Source organism: Harpia harpyja, chromosome 1 (genome assembly GCF_026419915.1).
Source record: "Harpia harpyja isolate bHarHar1 chromosome 1, bHarHar1 primary haplotype, whole genome shotgun sequence".
Taxonomy (NCBI): domain Eukaryota; kingdom Metazoa; phylum Chordata; class Aves; order Accipitriformes; family Accipitridae; genus Harpia; species Harpia harpyja.
This window is the reverse complement of record NC_068940.1, coordinates 98128290-98145198: the sequence shown is the minus strand read 5'-3', so window position 1 is coordinate 98145198 and position 16909 is coordinate 98128290. Positions and strand designations below refer to the sequence as shown.

At 36.9% G+C, this 16909-nt stretch overlaps 1 protein-coding gene across 2 annotated transcripts in view; it reads left to right on the top strand.

Annotated features, from left to right (window-relative positions):
• Positions 1-1126: 1126 nt before the first annotated feature.
• Positions 1127-16909, top strand: part of DYNC2I1 (dynein 2 intermediate chain 1) — a 35402-nt gene continuing 19619 nt past the window's right edge. The window contains exons 1-8 of one of the 2 annotated variants that reach the window (XM_052806608.1): positions 1127-1228; positions 5467-5520; positions 7111-7543; positions 8117-8169; positions 8790-9116; positions 10814-10863; positions 12683-12740; positions 15930-16007. In XM_052806608.1, coding sequence (XP_052662568.1) covers positions 1214-1228; positions 5467-5520; positions 7111-7543; positions 8117-8169; positions 8790-9116; positions 10814-10863; positions 12683-12740; positions 15930-16007 — 1068 coding nt within the window. In that variant the 5' untranslated portion in view covers positions 1127-1213. Of the gene's footprint in view, positions 1229-1328; positions 2176-5466; positions 5521-7110; positions 7544-8116; positions 8170-8789; positions 9117-10813; positions 10864-12682; positions 12741-15929; positions 16008-16909 lie in introns of those variants that run through there. The other variant, XM_052806619.1, reaches the window with a different exon arrangement.

Sequence of the window (16909 nt, the reverse complement as noted above, 5' to 3'; positions counted from 1 at the left end):
GTCTGTTACATGATAAAGGAAAATATTTCATAGTCCTGACAGTGAGGCAACTTTTACAGCATTTTTAATTTATTCTGGAAACACGAATAAGAGGCAACTGTATCAAGGCTTTGTATGTATTTGTCAACTGACTACTAAGGCCAAGTATAAGGGGTTAAATTTTATCTCTGAAGTCAGTGTGACAAAACTGTTGAACTATGGCAAGAATGCTTCTCAAAAGCAAAAATGCCTCTTTGGGTTTTTTTTCCCAGTAATCAGTTTTCTACAAACAATAACTAGTATCAGCAGTAACAGCTACATATTAACTTTTTTTTTTTTTAACTCTTAAAAAGAAAAAAATAGACAACAAAGTTAAAAGTGCCTGGAGGAATTCTCACCGGGTCTTTTAAATCACACGTTAATAGGTTGTAAATATCTGCTGTGAGAATAGCACACACCTTTCCTGCAGGCAATCATCGTTTACGTCAAGTTTGTTTCACGTGTGTTTGGTAAGCTGCCACTTGCTCTTTGTTGCAGAGAACAGCTCCGGTATTTATTACTGTAGGAATACTGTTAACATTTTTATTTCTACAGGTATTCTTCGTACCTGCCTCTACCTAACATCTGGGTAAATGGCAGATTAAGCAAAGCATATCACCTGAACGTTTTTTTTCCACGGTAATCGTGCGTGACTTTACGAAAAGTGAATCGGCTACGATTAGGAATGGTTTAATGGTATACTTAACCTATGAAAGGTCAGCAGCGAACAGAACAACGGTGCTTTAAAGGCCGCCCGGGGGAGTGCCCCGTCCCCGCCTCACAGGATGGTGCTCGGCGGGTCGCAGTCCTCCCCAGGGCCCCTCCACCCGAGGAAACCCAGCTGGGCACCGTCTCCAGGAGGAAAAGCCGCCTGCAGCCGCGCAGGCGTCCCAAACTGCCGCTTCTCGCTCGGAAAGGGCTGGAGACGGGCAGGCGCCATCCCGCCGCGCCGCCGTGGAGCGAACGCCCCCTCAGCCCACCGCCGGCCGCCCTCTCCCTTTCCCACAATCCTCTGCGGCAGCAGCAGCCGCCCCCTTCTCGCAGGCGGGCCCCGGCGCTCATCCATCGCTCGGCCGATCGGCTGCCTCCCCCTCGCCGCCTGTTGCTAGGCAGGCCCGGACGCAGCTGCCGCAGTTTCCTGCCCGCTCGGAGGCGGCCGGTGGCGGGGGGACGCGGCGCCGCGCCCCCCCCCGCCATGGAGGGTGACAAGGTGAGGGGCCGCTGCGGAGCGGCCGGGGAGCCGGGCGAGCCTGCCGGCGCCGCCCAGGCCCGGCTCCGGCGGACACCGCGCGAGGGGCCGTCCCGCCTCGCCCCTTCCTTCCCCCCCCGCTCCGGGAGGGCCCTGAGGAGGCGCCGGTGGCAGCGGGGCACGGCCGCCGCCCGGCCCGGCTTGTTCTTCCGCTCGGCCTCCCCCTGCTCCCGGGCCCTTATGCCTTGGCAAAGCCGTCCCTTCATCCGGCCGCGTCTCGCTGCCGCCGCTCGTGTCCCGGGGTGCCGAATAAACCAGGGTATCGGGGGGGCAAAGGCAAGAAACGGCCCTGGCGTTCGTCCTGCTGGCCCTGAGAACCCCCGTGGCGCTCCTTGGACAATTCGAGTCTCCTTGTTTTGTGAGCGAGCCGGTGAAACTCTCACCCAAGTAGCAGTAGTAAGGAAGTCCTTGCTCGTCTAGCAGAAGGATGAGGCTGTATCAGCCACGGACCTTTCTGCAGAAGAGGATGGGTCGTTTATGAAAATATCCAAAGCTGTTCATGTTTCCGATTGTAGACAAAGTACATTTAATTATTGATGCTCCTGTAACTGCTAATTGTTGGGGTTTAGTTCTTTAGGAACCCACGTAACTCTTGCATGGTGGTGTTAAATTCTGAATAGTTTGGAGAGCTCCGAAATAAAGGAAACAAAATCACATGGACATGCTAACATCAATTACTGTGTTACATATTCACTTGAAAAAGCAGAAGTATCAAATCACTTTTATTACTGTTGTGTGAATCTGGATTTAACAGCTAATTAATTTGTGGTCATGCTGAATAGAAAATGGAGCAGGAGATAGAGTGGCTGGGCAGGGTATGTGAAGTAGTATGTTAGGACCGCTCTAAAAACTTTCATTCAGATATCATTTCAGTAACTGTGGTACATCAATAACATCTTTACTGAAAGGTGAGTTAGTGAATTGTGATGGAAGGTTAAACTTTGATCTAAAATTTTTCAGGTGTGTTGCTATAAGACTGCTGAAGACCCAGAGGCAGTCGTACTAACAGTCACACTGTATGAGAAGGCCTCCTTTTGCTGTTTCTATTCTATCAAATCAAGCCTATCACTCGTGCTGTTGAACTATTTGAGGGCTCTCAAATAGGCAACTCATATTGGAAATAAGACAGACAAATATTTATAGGTAAAAAATAAAGTACTTTTCTCTGGCTTAAAAACTACAGACATCTTACTGTTTTTCTTTTTCTTTCGAGTTATAGTTAACTGGGTACTAAACTTAGTTGAAAACTTAACATTAAGTTCTGAAAACCTCCAATCTTTCTGGGTTGTGAGTGAAGAAACCCCTCTTGATCTCTCTTAAAGAGTTTATATAAAGTAGCAAGGTTTCTTGTTCTGCTGACTTCATAAGGCAACATACTTATGGTTTAGCTTAAAGGACAGATTCTTAAATGTTAAAAATTTTTGTACCACTTCTTGAGTTCAGTAAATCTGTGGCATATTATGTCAGCTGATGAGGTCCCCGTGCTTTCAGGTGGATGAATTAAATTAAACCCCAGTATGGTTTAAATAACTAATCTTAATCTGGATTTAAGTGAGTATATAAGGTGAGAAATTTCAATAAATCCTTTTAAAGTTTGTTTTAAACATTTCTTTTTGTGTGTACAATTATTCCTCTACTTACAGAGGGATAGTGGTCTCAAAGGTATTAACTTTCTTTAAGCTTTATAAAAGATCTCTCTTTTTCTATTTGTTTGTTTGTTAGTCTGCAAAAGCAGAGAATTAAGTGGAAAATCATCATATATAAAAGCAACGGATTGTAGTGGTGGTGGTGAGATGAAAACTGGAGACCCCAGAAAACTGGCAGATGCACCTTTTGGGGCACCAGAGAATCATCTCTAAATTTTTGCTGAATGCTTTTTGCCTCAGCTGTGAAATAAATCTCAAACTACCTTATCTGATATTGTCTATTGGTTATGCTGGTTTTAGGCTATTAACATCATTAGCATTCTTTTTTTTCTTTGCTGATATGTACCTAAATACTGTCTAAAACCAAAACATAATCATTTATATTAGGGATTTTAAATAGGTTACTCTCTGAGACTATGATACAGCATTCTGTTCTCTTCCCATCCATATCCTTCCTTCCAGCTTACCCTCACACAAGTTCTGTTGTGTTTCTTAGGCTTTGTTAAAGCTTCACTCAAGAAAATTATCATCTTTGGTTTTACTTTCTCATCTGACTTTCTGCAGTAGTAAATATTTGTACTTTTTTGCCTTTTTTAAGGATCAGAAGAAAATAAAACTTAAAGGGCACTTTCTTTTTGTTACAAAGGCTGCCTTCTTGGTACTTCTGATCGACTTTAGATTAAGTTTACCAGTCCACTACAATCTTCTGTAAAATCTAAGTTTGGAAAGACAAGATTTTTTTCATGTAGAATAATTAAAAAATTAAAATATACTGCTAAAATTCTGCTTCCATATAATGAATTAGCAAAAAAATGGGCACCATAAGTTTATTTTCTTCCACAGTTAAGGTCGTCACTCAAATATTTATCAGCGATTATTTTGTTAATTTTTAGTAACTTTTACCAAATCTAAATTTGAGAATAAGTGTAGCCTGGTCATGTCACTTTGAATATAGTCATCATTCTTCAGTGACATAGTTAAAAATATTCAATAGATTAAAATTCTTCATTTGCTTTAGTCATCTCAAACAATATGATTTTTTTAGTTCAATCTATTTAGCAGCAGCCAAGCAGTTAAGGGCAGTAACTCTGCAAATGAGGATAGAAGAAATAGAACCTGTTTAACTAGGGAGAAGTCTAGTGAAAGAATCTCCATGTATACTCTGATTATTTTCATTATCTTTTTTCTTCAGTGCTACATACAAATATTTCATATATCAGTGAACTTACACATGTAGTCTGAACCATTTTAAAATACTAAGTGACAGTTGATTGAAATTTGAGATCCATGTAATTACTAAACCAGAGGCTTCCTTGGTTCGCTTGAAATGCATAGTAATCTAACTGTTTTTAACTTTTAGTGTTTAAAAGGGTAACAAAAATGTGCTGTGGCTATGTCAGATCCCTTTTGATGAAAAAAAAAAAAGGATTGCTTTTGTCAAGGTATTTTTAGATTCACTGCTTGCCCATGTTATTTAATCCCTGAAATGTTCTTACAGCTGGGTTTGGGGTGACTCAAATGATATGTCTAAGGGGAAAATACTGTATTTACTGTTTGCCATGTGAATGGGTTCTGTGAGTCGTTTTGCAGAAAAAGGATCTGGGGGTCGTGGTGGGCAGAAACTTGAATCTAAGTCATCAGGGTGCTCTTCAGGTGGTTACGGTTAACTGCATCCTGGTTATGTGTGTCGTGAAGACCATAGCTAGCAGCCGTAGGGGAGACTATTCTCCTCTACTCAGCACTTGTAAGGCCCTGTCTGCAGTACTATGTCTGGTTTTAAGGCCCCTGGTACTAAAAAGATTCTAGAGCGAAGCACTGAGATGGCTACGGAGCTGGAGCCCTGATGTGTGTGTGGGGGAGGCTAAGGAGCTGTTCAGGCTAGAGAAAACTAAGAGGGGATCTAACTGCTCACTTCAAGTATCTAAAGAGGATCTGTGTAAAAGGTGGAGCCAAATTCTTCTCTGAGATGTACAGTGAGAGGACAGAAAGTAGTGGCCCTAACTATCAGCAAGGGAAATTATGACTCTGTATAGGGAAAACATTTTTAATTGAGAGTGGTCAAACCCAAGAACCAGGTTGCCCAGAAAAACTTCAACCTCAGAGATGTTAAAACCTCACCTAAATAATTCCCTGACCAGGACTTTGAAGTTATATCTAATAGAGCAGCAGGTTGAACCTAATGACATTGATAATTGACTAATTTCCAAAAGTGGCCTGACTGTGTGTACCCATTTGGTCTATAATTGGAAGACCAATTTTAAGTCTTTCTTGAAGGGCTGCACTGTTATCCACCATAGGCATTGACGTCAAAATTGGTTACGATTGGATAACCCAGCAGAAGTCTGACCTTTAAGCCTCTTCCAGGTCCAGTCAGATCAGGTATGCTGTAAGTTTACATATTAGGGTTAAATCAAATTAATGTTTACATTACAAAATTCCGTGGATTTACCATATATACCATGATCCTTTCCTTTGAAAAACTATTCATTGTTAAATGATTTACTTCTCTCTGCAAATTGATTACTCAGTCCTTTGCTGTCTTTTCTGTTCTAGAGAAGAACCAAAGAAGATACTTGGAAATCAGAAGAACTTAGGAAACATCTTAGGGTGATTTTATTTTATTTCTACTAGTTTTGATGTTAAGTTACCTTACAGCAGTGGAATTTATTCATGGTCTAAACATAGAGGGTTGACTGTTCTACTAGACGTTCTGCCATCTGGTATCTATAATAGCTCTTTAAGGCTTTTTGCTACACCAGACACTTTAAATCTGCATCATTGAATATAAACAGTACAGATCTTTCATGTGTGGTTGCTAACTTCCTTGCCACAACTGACTGTTCTGGAATGTGTCTAGTCCAAGTGTGTCCAGAGGCTGGCCCACTCAACTGTTGATAGCTACACAAGTCATATAAGATTACTCTACAGATTTCTTAATTAGGTAAATGGAAAAAATACCACTGTTATAGTAATCACACAGCACACAATGTGGTCTGATTTGCTGGCCACCCAAATCCAAGTTACAGCTCTGCTTTATATATAGTTATTCACTTTCCTACACGTAGATTATGTATTGTATTTGTTTTCGTCCTCTATCATGTTTGTTACGCACTTTTAAACTGGTTAATTACTTTATCTGCTGGTCAGATAGGCATTCAGGCTCCAGTCAGTTACACCACTGATGTTCATATTAGTTTTGTGCTATATTTTTTTAAAAGCTGTTTTCCAATATGTATCTTCTTTTCTATGGTGTGTCCAGATCTGCATTAGTCCTTTGATAAACAAAAGCATCTTACTTGTTAATCTATTACCTAGCTTTCTATCAATAACATTTCAGAGCTCTCCATTATTTCAGTGCCAGTGCTACAGTATAAGTACTTGGTATTTTTTAGACATTCAGTAACATTACTACTACTTCCATGTGGGCTAAAGCAGACAAATTTGTGTTGAAATGCTTTAGTTCCAGCAGAAATGGTGTGGTTGAACTTTCATTCCTGTGAAACAGATGGATAAAGTTTAATTCACTTTAGTCATTGACTATAATCAAAGCAAGTTCTGTTTGTTCTGCATTGAGTAAATAGCTGTAATTGTGGATGTAGTGAAATCAGTGGGAGTTGTGCTACTTGCTTCAGGAAGGTTAAGATATAATCTCTTATGACTTTAGAAAAATGTAAGAATAGTTGCATCCTCAAGGGGTCTAGGCCAAAAACTTTCTTTCACAGTTCTTACGTGCTGCTTTCTGTTCAAGTAAAAGCTAATCTTCTGTTCTAAAGTCAGCTGCAGGATGCCCAGTTATCTATCATTGTTGTTTATATCTGTAACATATTTTACAAGATGGCACAGTTTCTGTCTATATGAGCTAACCGCTTTAGAGGTTTAGTTAATTTTTCGACCTGGCTCTAAACAGAATGCACAGCTCCACAGTAAATTTTCTTTTTTTTATGCAATTCTTTTCAAATACATTGAAAATGCAGCTTATTATTTATTTAATTTATTAGTTCTTTTTACAATAAGTACAGACATAGTGTTAGTGATTTTACAAAGTAAGCCTAGAAATATGTCAGCATTTTAATACAGTTTGGAAAATTAAATTCACAGTTAGCAATCCACTAATTTTTTTTTTCACATGAATATACTTTATCAAAATAGTTTGCTGAATTATAATAATGGATTTGTTTAAATTTTTTTTTATTTCAGGCATCACAACCAGATAGTCAAAATGAAGACCAAAAGCACAGAGAAAAGAAACTGCAGAAAGAGAAGTCTGTTTATGACACAGACACTCATAAACATGAACGCAAAGACAGAGGGAAGAGCAAGGAAAGAACGAGAGAGAGAGAGAGGTTTAAATCTGGTGAAAGGGACAGGGATAAAATGAGAGAGAGAGAAAGGGGAAAAGAGCACCAGAGGGAAGGAGACCGAGAGAGATACAAAGCTAAACTTCAAGAGTCAAGTTTGGAGAAGGAAAGATACAGTGTACCAAAAGATAAAGACAGGGAGAGTGATAGAGAACGAGACAAAAAGCATAAAAGACATGAGATAAAGCAAATAGATACACAAAATAATCTGAAATCGTTTGAAGGAAGGGATAAAGAAGAACATCACAGAAGAGAAAGCAGGCATCATTTGGGTAAGTTGCTTTGGGTTGCTTTTGTACTTTGAAATATTTGATATTTAGATAGAAATACTCTGAAACCATACCCCATCTCTACAGAGACAATAAAGACAGGCATGTGTGAGTACCTACTAGAATGTATATCTTTACAGAATCTTGTGGTAACCCAGTTTTTTGCTTTTAAAAATTTTTATGCTCATTTCCCTCCCTTTGAAGAGAGGGTGAATGTCACTGTTTTTGTTGATCAGTTGACTTGAAGAGAATAAGTACCTTCCTGCCTAGACATTCTCTACTGAGTGATCCATTTGAATCCCCAGGTTGCAGGGTGATTGCTGAAGTTAGTAGCATGCGTCATTACTTCTACCATTACACAAGACAATTGAGAACAGAGGGATTCATTACGAAAGAAAAAGGAGTAACCAACTTTGGAGGGAGAATTTCAACAGAATATTAAGTTATTTTTAGAAAGCTTTTATGTTTTAGAAAACCCATGTCACTAAAATACTATTTTCTACATGCTAGAGTTAATTATGTACAGAGTTTGAATATAATAAAATTTGTTCATTAATTTATACATATATTTTCTAGAGGAGGAGAAAAGAAGAAGTAAAGAGCGAGAAAGAAGATATACAGAAAAGAAGGTAAAGGAAGGAAAAGGAATGAAGTGTTTCATAGTGGAATAAGTTTAAACTGTAGAATAATGAAGAAACTGTATCAGACTCCAGTTCCCAAGAAATCCAAGAGATGCGTAGATAGTAAGGTCCTCACAAGTGTACAAAACACACAACAAAATATATCTGAGCCATTCTGTTTTAAGGACATACTTCATTCCTTTTTTAAAGTAAAAGTAAAATAAAATTTGCATAGCAAAGTGCTTTATTTTTGTACAGCTACATCAAAATTTTCCATCTACTATTTATGCCTTTATTACAAGGATATTAGTAACTATACATCCTATTTTATGGTAGACCACCTCGTAAACAAAGGATTAAATTTTTGTGTGAAGAGTACATAATCCAAAGAATTTTCTGTAGCAAAGTACGTGATGTCCCAGAAGAAATATCAGAATCTTAAGTGATATGATAATTTGAAACTTGCCATCGTAGGAGATTTTAAAAAAATGGCTGGAAGATCCATGTGGCAGAAAGAGATTAGGTACTTACAAATCCATCATTCTAATGGTCAAAAATGGATAGATTTGTGAAGATAAAACAGTCTTGGAGAACTTTCTAACTCTTTAATGTTATTTTTCTCTTTCCAGGATAATGATACCAAAAAGAGCATTGACAAATTTTTAGCCTGCAAAGTTGAAGAAGCTGAACGTGTACACAAGTTACAGAAAGATCAAGAGTTGGATAAAGAGGGAGAAAGAAGACACAGAGAAAAAAAAGAACATTCTGTTAGGTCGGGAAAAGAGAGGCTTTCAAAAGAGAGAAGTCATAAAAGTTATGAAAAGCAAGAGGAAGAAAAACATAAATCAAAGAGATCTAAAGAGGGATCTTCCTATGGAGACAGAGAAGGGCAACCAGCAGAAGCTAATGAGAGAGTAAAAAGTAGAGAAGATGAAAGAAAGAAGTGTGATCTAAGGGTTAGTTTTGTTAAGACTTTAAAACATTACCTTATAACTTACTTTAGTTGTTGATATATCATCATTGATAAGGTGAATAATAAAAACACTAGGATTGTAAGTCAACATTTTCTGAAATTTCAGGCTAAGGTGGTAGATTAAAATATTACATCTGCATTTAAGTATCCTAACCCAGAAATTTAAACTAGAAACTTGTCTATATGTTAGAAACTTCTTTTATTCATAGAAGTCCTTATTGCTATGACTTTTGAAATTTTTACCAAAACTTTGAAGTGGAGATGAGATTAGGCTGGAGGTTCATTAAAATGTATTGGCTGCCTTCATAGAAACAAAATATGATTTTAATAGAAGCTATTTTCTGTGTTGCTTATAAAGGGAGCATGGCTATCTAACTTACAAGTAGGCACGTGAATATAGATCCCTTATATTTATGGTTTTTGCCTCTACTTCTGAAGCCATAGAATATCTTTTATGTTTCTAATATGCAGCATGATGTTATATCCTAGAGACTTAATCAAAACTTTATCATTTTTTAGTGGTTTTTATAATACAAGTATGCATTCTACAAGAATGAGAGAAGGAATATATAGTAATTTGTAACTCTTGCAATCAGGTAAGTTTTATGGAACGTGGAACCGTTCAGATGGTCTAGGGTAGTTTCTGCTGCTGCCTGAAGAGTAAGGATGTACAAGCTTCTCAAAGAACAGTTCAGAAGTGTATTTTCTAGTGAAAATACTAGGCATCTTCACAGTAGGAGCCCACCGCAAGTGATTCCTGTGACGGACGTTCTGCAGCAGAATTCAAAAGTCTGTCAGGGGCTTGCTCAAGGTTTGACTTCCTTGGAAATGTACTCAAGTAGCTGTTACAGAATATATGCACTGATGCTGATGCTTCTGTCTCAGAGTTATGTTTCTTTTTCTGATGTTCATGGATAGAGAAAAGCCCCTTTATCTTCAACAACCTATTGAATACATTTCTAAACTTAGGCAAACCTTCCTAATACAGAATTAAAGAGTCAAGTCCCTATACTGGCGATTAAAAGTGCCTGAGACTGTTCTCTGGCCCTGGGTCCAACTGGTGTGAATTGTTGCAGTCCATGCTGTTAAAATCTCATTCTTTGAAACAGGCTGGCCACAGCCTACTGAGGTCAGCCTTTAGTCCCTATCAGTTTTTCAGCCACACCTAGGGGTATTTAGGAAAGTGCTCTGGGCTCACAATGTAAGCAGTATACACTGGGCCCAGAGCATTTTTTAACCATTGTTACTAATATACTAATGTGAAGGTATCCTACAAAAAAGCTGGAATTTACTCTGGTAAAGCATTATAAGGTTTTGTTAAGCAAAGAAGACTCAAGATCCCTTCTTGTTTCCTTTCTGAAATGCATTGCAGAAGGGGATGTAGCCAAACTTCACTTCCAAGTATTTAATATTTTCAGGAGAAGGTCATATTATGTGTAGAGGGTATCTTTTATGGGTGTTTATTTTCCTTGCTTCCCGTATTTGTAAGGAGATTATTCTGATGTTAGTTCATACACAGCACTTCTCATAAGCAATGAGTGATAAAAAAATAGTATGTGTTGTTTAAATAATTCATTAAAAACCTTTCTTACTGTTTAGTATCACTACTACTAATACAGGTTCATATACATATTTCCTCCGAGCATTTCTGACACATGAATATTGCAACTTCTTTTGCAGAACAAAAAAGAGGAGAGGATTCAAGAAGAAACGAGCCATCAGTGTGTAAGGTAAATTCAGAGATTTAAAATAAGTATATACTGTATGGTATCTACTAAGATTCAGTCACCACCAAAACAATGAGCATGAATTCTTGATCTCAGATACCTAGGGTGAATATAATTTTTTTCATAGGCCCTTTGTACAATACTATAGCAATTAAAAAAAAAAAAAAAATCAGTGTTTTGCCTCTAAGAGGATTCATATAAAAATGTATGTGATTGTATTCCATTTATTTATTTTTTTTTTCCTACCCCAGGACAGCAAGAGATATTTTGCAGTCCTTGCAAACTAGATATATATTGATCTGGGCACTTAGTTTGGGAGACAGATATGCTGTATTGTACCACCTGGAAATTCAATATGAAGTCACGTGGACACATGTATTGTTCATGATGAACTACATAGGACTCTCTTACATTGTTTATTTTAATTTGAATATCTCTACTTAGTTCCTACTCTGGATGGTATCTAAAACATTAGATACATACAGCAAGTTTTCTGTTGCATGTGAAAGGGAGAGGTCCAGGTCATCCTCAGTAGGATCAGAAAAATTTGGGGATGATATTTCTAAGTTTTATTACTAGCAAATATAAAATCTTCCAGAAGTTCTCTATGTATTCTAGTTCTCTTTGCATTCTTTAATGCTTCAGCCATGTGAAATTCCTATACAACTTTTTGAAGTATAACTCTCCGGGTATGTTGTCAGTCACAGTTCTCATTCTTAAACCCTAGTTTAGCTTCCTAGCTAAATAGAAGACTGACATGCTGGCTTCCGGGGACGCTGACAGAGATAGTGAAATCACTACCAATATTGGCTAAGTATTATTACTGTTTCTTAAGCGTGGGACAGATGACTTCAGTCGTAGTGAATTTCTCATTGTGGAAATGTATTCCTGTACAAAAGGAAAAAAATTAAATATTTCAGAACACATATGTTGGGATGCTTCCTAACAGCAGCACTCAACTGTGTCAAGCAGTGCAGAATATACAGGTTATATTTTGAAGCTGTTGGTGATGGGATATTGTGGGGGAGTCATTGCTTGTGCATAAGTTGGAAAAAGAACTTAGCCATTTCTGAATGGCAAGGAAGGCAATATGGTTTATTGGGATGTCCCAAAACCCTGGATCAGCCTCGAGCACTTCACATTGAATGATTCTGATTTGTTATGAGAGGATTCAGCCAAATTTTTATTTTTATTGTTGCCTTTTCTTATGTTCGTCAGTCCCAACAGCAGCGTATATGAATACCCTCTTACTTAAGAAGTCAGAACATTCTCTTCTTGAAATCTGATACTCTATTTATAAAATAATCTAATAGATTGTTAAGGAGCAGAGCTGGTTGTTGATTTTCTCCTGCTCTCTGCCCTTCATTGTATTGTCCTCATAAATAAAACCTCTGAATGAAAGACAAGGTTTGAATGTCAGTCTATGATTTATAGCTTTATAGCACATTACACCAACCTGATCTTGATCTCCAGTTTGCTGCAGATATTAATGCAACTAATAGATATGTGGGTTTTTCCTCCTTACTTTTTCTTCCGTTTTGATGCAATTATAGGCGTTAAATTTGGACAATGTTTTTGCAGTTTTTAGCTGATTAATCACTTGGCTGTTTCATTATAATTTTGTATCATAAATAGAGATCTATAAACGTATTTGTGAAATATTTCAGTTTACTGGAAATTTTCAACTGTTTTTTACTTTTCAGGAAAAAAGACCTGTTTTTTCTAAAACAAACACCCCCCCCCCCCCCGAAAACAAAACCAAGAAAAAACTAGTGCTTTCTTCTGAGTTAATCAATAAAATTTATGTTCTCTTTTTCAATAGGACTGTAAAAGGTAAAGGAAAACTCATTGAAAAAGAGGAAAGAGACACAAAACAAGAGGTAAAACTATTTGGTTTTGAAACTTAGAATGTTGCATTTTTCTTGGGATTAACAACAATTACAATATGTATTTCAATATAATGCCATTATAAGATAAGATTTATGTATATTGGTCTTCAGGTATCTCCTAACCTCTCTTTCTGGATACAGCATTAGAAAATTGATTTGTTATGTATAAATTTGCTAAGCATTGAAGGTAGCCATCTATTCAACTGTATTTCAGTATCTTCTGTGCTTGAAAAAATAATTCTCAGTAAGTGGGAAGAGTTTAGATGTGTAATACAAATCGCCTACATGTACCTAAAGTATATTATTTCTTTCTATAAACAGCTGACATAGGCAAATAATATGTAGTGTAAGCCAACTGAAATGCAGCTAGCAATATAATTCATATATGTCTCTTAAAACAGTTGCCATAAGAAAGAAGAAAGTATTTTTATATGTTTAAATGGACAGGTGCAGAACCAAGTTTTCAGCAAGTCTGAAGCGCAAGCTGTGTAGACTTGAGTTTATTTGGGCCAGTCTGTGCAGATACAGCCTAACTTTACCATTAAAAGCTTTAAAATATTTTGTCATATTTTTCAACCGTTTGTAACCATCCCCCAAAATCCAAATTCTGTTTTGGAATGTTGTAGGATTATGGTCCTGATCTAGGAAAAAGTAGTAGTACCTAATGAAGACATTCTTTTCCGTATTCTCATGTTATGGGCAGCCATGTATCTTTCATATATCTTCCAGCCATGTATCTTTCAAAACCATACTAACTTCTATAAAACCTGGCTGTTTTCATGCCAGAAATACTTCTCTTTCAAGGATGTTCTAAGACCTCTGTTATTCTTTCCTTCTAATTTCCAGTACGTTTCCATTATTGTTCCTTTAATGCTAGCATTTAGCTCAAATACTTTTTTAGGGTTTTCTTCCCCTAATGAGCTTACAGAAAGCATGTTTGTGTCTTCTCTGACTTAATTTTGCTGATGTGTGCAAGCCAAATTCTTCATTCCTCTCATCATTCTAGCAGCTGTGTCTTTGTCTGTTTCAATTTGCATTAATTTTTCTTTAATATGGGTGACCAGAGTTGAACACAGTACTGAATGTGAATGTTCATCAGTGCCTTCTGTAATACTGTACATGACATAAATACTTGTTCCCGAAAGAAGTAGCTTTCTGACATATTCTTAGATTTAGTCTGCACAGCTCTTACCACTGTGGTCAACAGTCATTCTGGATCAACTAATATGTTCAAACTGTTTTCTTCCTCTGTTGTTTCCAGCAGCTGAGGTTCCAAGTAACAGCTGGCATTGATGCTAATCTTTAAGGCCCAGATTCAGCTTACCTTTAGGTGTGAATTGTTTGTGGTGAGGACCTAAATTTCCCTAAATTTCCTTTGTAGTTTGTGAAGAGAAATAGGCAGTACAGTCCTTTTGTATTTGGTCTCCTTTTTCATTATCTTCTCTGTCTTCATTGGCAACAGGAGGCAACCTAGGAGGGTGAGTTCCCTGCTTAAGAACTGATTCAACAGGGATAATTAAATCAAATTCCATGGGTTTGCACTTTATACTGTTGAATTTCTTCATATATATTTGTTACTCCAAGTACCACAGTCATCCAGGTATTCCACCATAACTTCCTAATCCTGCTTTGTATTGACAATATATTCTCCATATATCCTTAAAGTAGGAACCTAGCTGTGATAGGATGATTCTGATTTCCTATGAGAATGTAGGAGGTTCTTATGAGGACAGTAAGATTTTCACAACTACTGACTGGTGGAAGTTTTTAGTGTGTAAAAACTACGTGTGTAACAGATGCAATGTTATAAACATCTATGTGTTATTAGTAAAAATGACAGCTTTATAGGCATGTTCAGAGATGATTATAGTAAGGTAATAAAGACTATAACCATCTTTATGGCTGTATTGCTACATGTGTCTGACTAAACGGAATAAGAATTTAAAAAAAAAATTCTATATGAATTAGTTACTGCTAGGTACCTGCAACCTTGCAGGCAGAACAAAGTGGGGAAATTTTGCCCAGTTTTGGTCAGTTTTGCCTGGATGGACAACCCGACTAATATAATTTATTCTTGATCCAAAGATTGATCTGAGAAATGACAAAAAGCAGCAACCAGAAAGACTGAAGTACTGTAGTCCTAGTTCTAGAAGTCTGATGACTGAAAAGTAAGGTATCTATAGAAGCTGTTTACTGCTATATAATGTCCTTAATGCTTTTGAAAGTACTACATTCTGTGAAAACTAGGTAACTCTAGCTCTTGAAGAGTTGTGAAGGGATCAAAAGCGTGCCTAACTGGGTGTTTGACAAACAGCTGGTATCCTTTGGTTGTAACTGTAGAAGCAGGTAATAGGTGTGCTGTTACGCTGGATAACTTTCATAAAACCTCACATTTATTTCTTTTTTGAAATCTGTTGAAATCCCTTACATGTGGATAATTTAGCCTGACTTTGAAGAGGGTATTGAGGGAAAAGGCTGAATAAAGATTGGATAGATCAGTGTGTGTCGTTTTAAGCTTTATGTTTGTTTGGGGTATATGTTGGGGTAATTAAATGGCATTATTTTAATCAAGTTCAGTAAACTAGAGAAAGGCAATTTCTTTGAATATATTTCAGGGATGCCATAAATCTTATTCCATGTAAATACAGTAGAGGATTCAATGTTAACAGAATCATTTATGTATAAAAATATCTTATTTTCCTGTTGTATCCATGTCTCTGTTTTCCCGATTCCAACATCTGCACTATTTTATTAATGGATAGAGTCCCCCAGTGTAACTTAGGTATAGGGATAATTTTGTCTAATCCTTGAAAAAGTAGAACAGTCTTACTTTGTTGTTACTCCATCATAAGAGCTACTGTATACTACTGAGATTATAGGCAACACAGCAGTTTTTACATCTTTCCCAGTAAAAATACTGGTGGGAAAACAGTTGTTCTTTCCAAGATGGGGTTGAATTCTGTTTTGTCTTCCTGTATTATTATTTTAAGTCAGTAATTATCACTTGTCAATATACTTCTATTTATATTTCTAAACTGAATTTGTTGTATGTTTGCTTGAAAACGGAGAAATATCTGAGAATAACAACTATTCATCTTATCTTTATGCTAAGATTTGGCAGATAAAGATTTAATTTTTCTGTAAGATTATTTAACAATTTCATTTATTTTCCTCATTTAGGAAATGAAAGATACACGCACCTATAATTCAGACATGGGTTTTGATAACTTTTCAGCAAATTATGAAGATGATTTTGAAGTAAGTAGAAGCATACAATTGTCCTTTTGAAGTAATTCTCATGTATCAAAATAGTGATTAACTTAATTCACAGAAATAAAAATTACAGTACATGGTTTTTACTTACTTTTTTTCGTGACAGTGACCTTAACTTGGCTAACAGTAGGTAACAAGTAACTAAAATGTTATGTAGAAACTCTCTGCTATATATTTACTTAGTTTTCATCAGGGGTTGGGAACCAACTTCTGCTTTTGAGTTGAAGTCTTCACAAGATCCTCTTTCTGTCTTCTTGGATTTCAATTATTTAAATGGTTTCCTGTGAAAAAATGCTGAATTTTTTTAAATAATGAGAGGAAATAATCAATTTCAGGAGGGAGAAAAAAGCCTCATTGATTTTCATTGCAAAAATATCGTAGAAAAAAATATCGACACACAGCAGTCTCTTCACTAATTTGTTTAATTGAAATCTCTTAGCTCTCTTTTGTTTACTTTAAAGTTATTAAGTTAGAAGAGTGTGTCGAATGTGCTTTCATTGCTAGTAGAACCAGCTACATCTTTGTTCAGCGAAGCTAGAATTCATCTCCACTTATGTTAGGAGGGATGTCCACTGTTGAGCTGTTCACTATAGTAGCCCTTTACCATTCAGTGGAGAGAAGAGCACATGTAAGACTTGTTCATATCATTTGTGTTAGGTGATTATTTTAGCATGAGACGAATTGTCTTAGTTAAAAGAATTATGAAAGTATGAGCCTTATGAATGGACTTGCAAACAGATAGTGTGGTAGTCTAGTAAATTGAATGGCAGCTTGAATTAAAATTATCGAATAAAGAACTTTATACATCTATGAAGCATTTACGTCACTGAACACTGTCATTTTATTTCTTTAAAGAATACATAATTCACCTAAACATATAGTTCCTA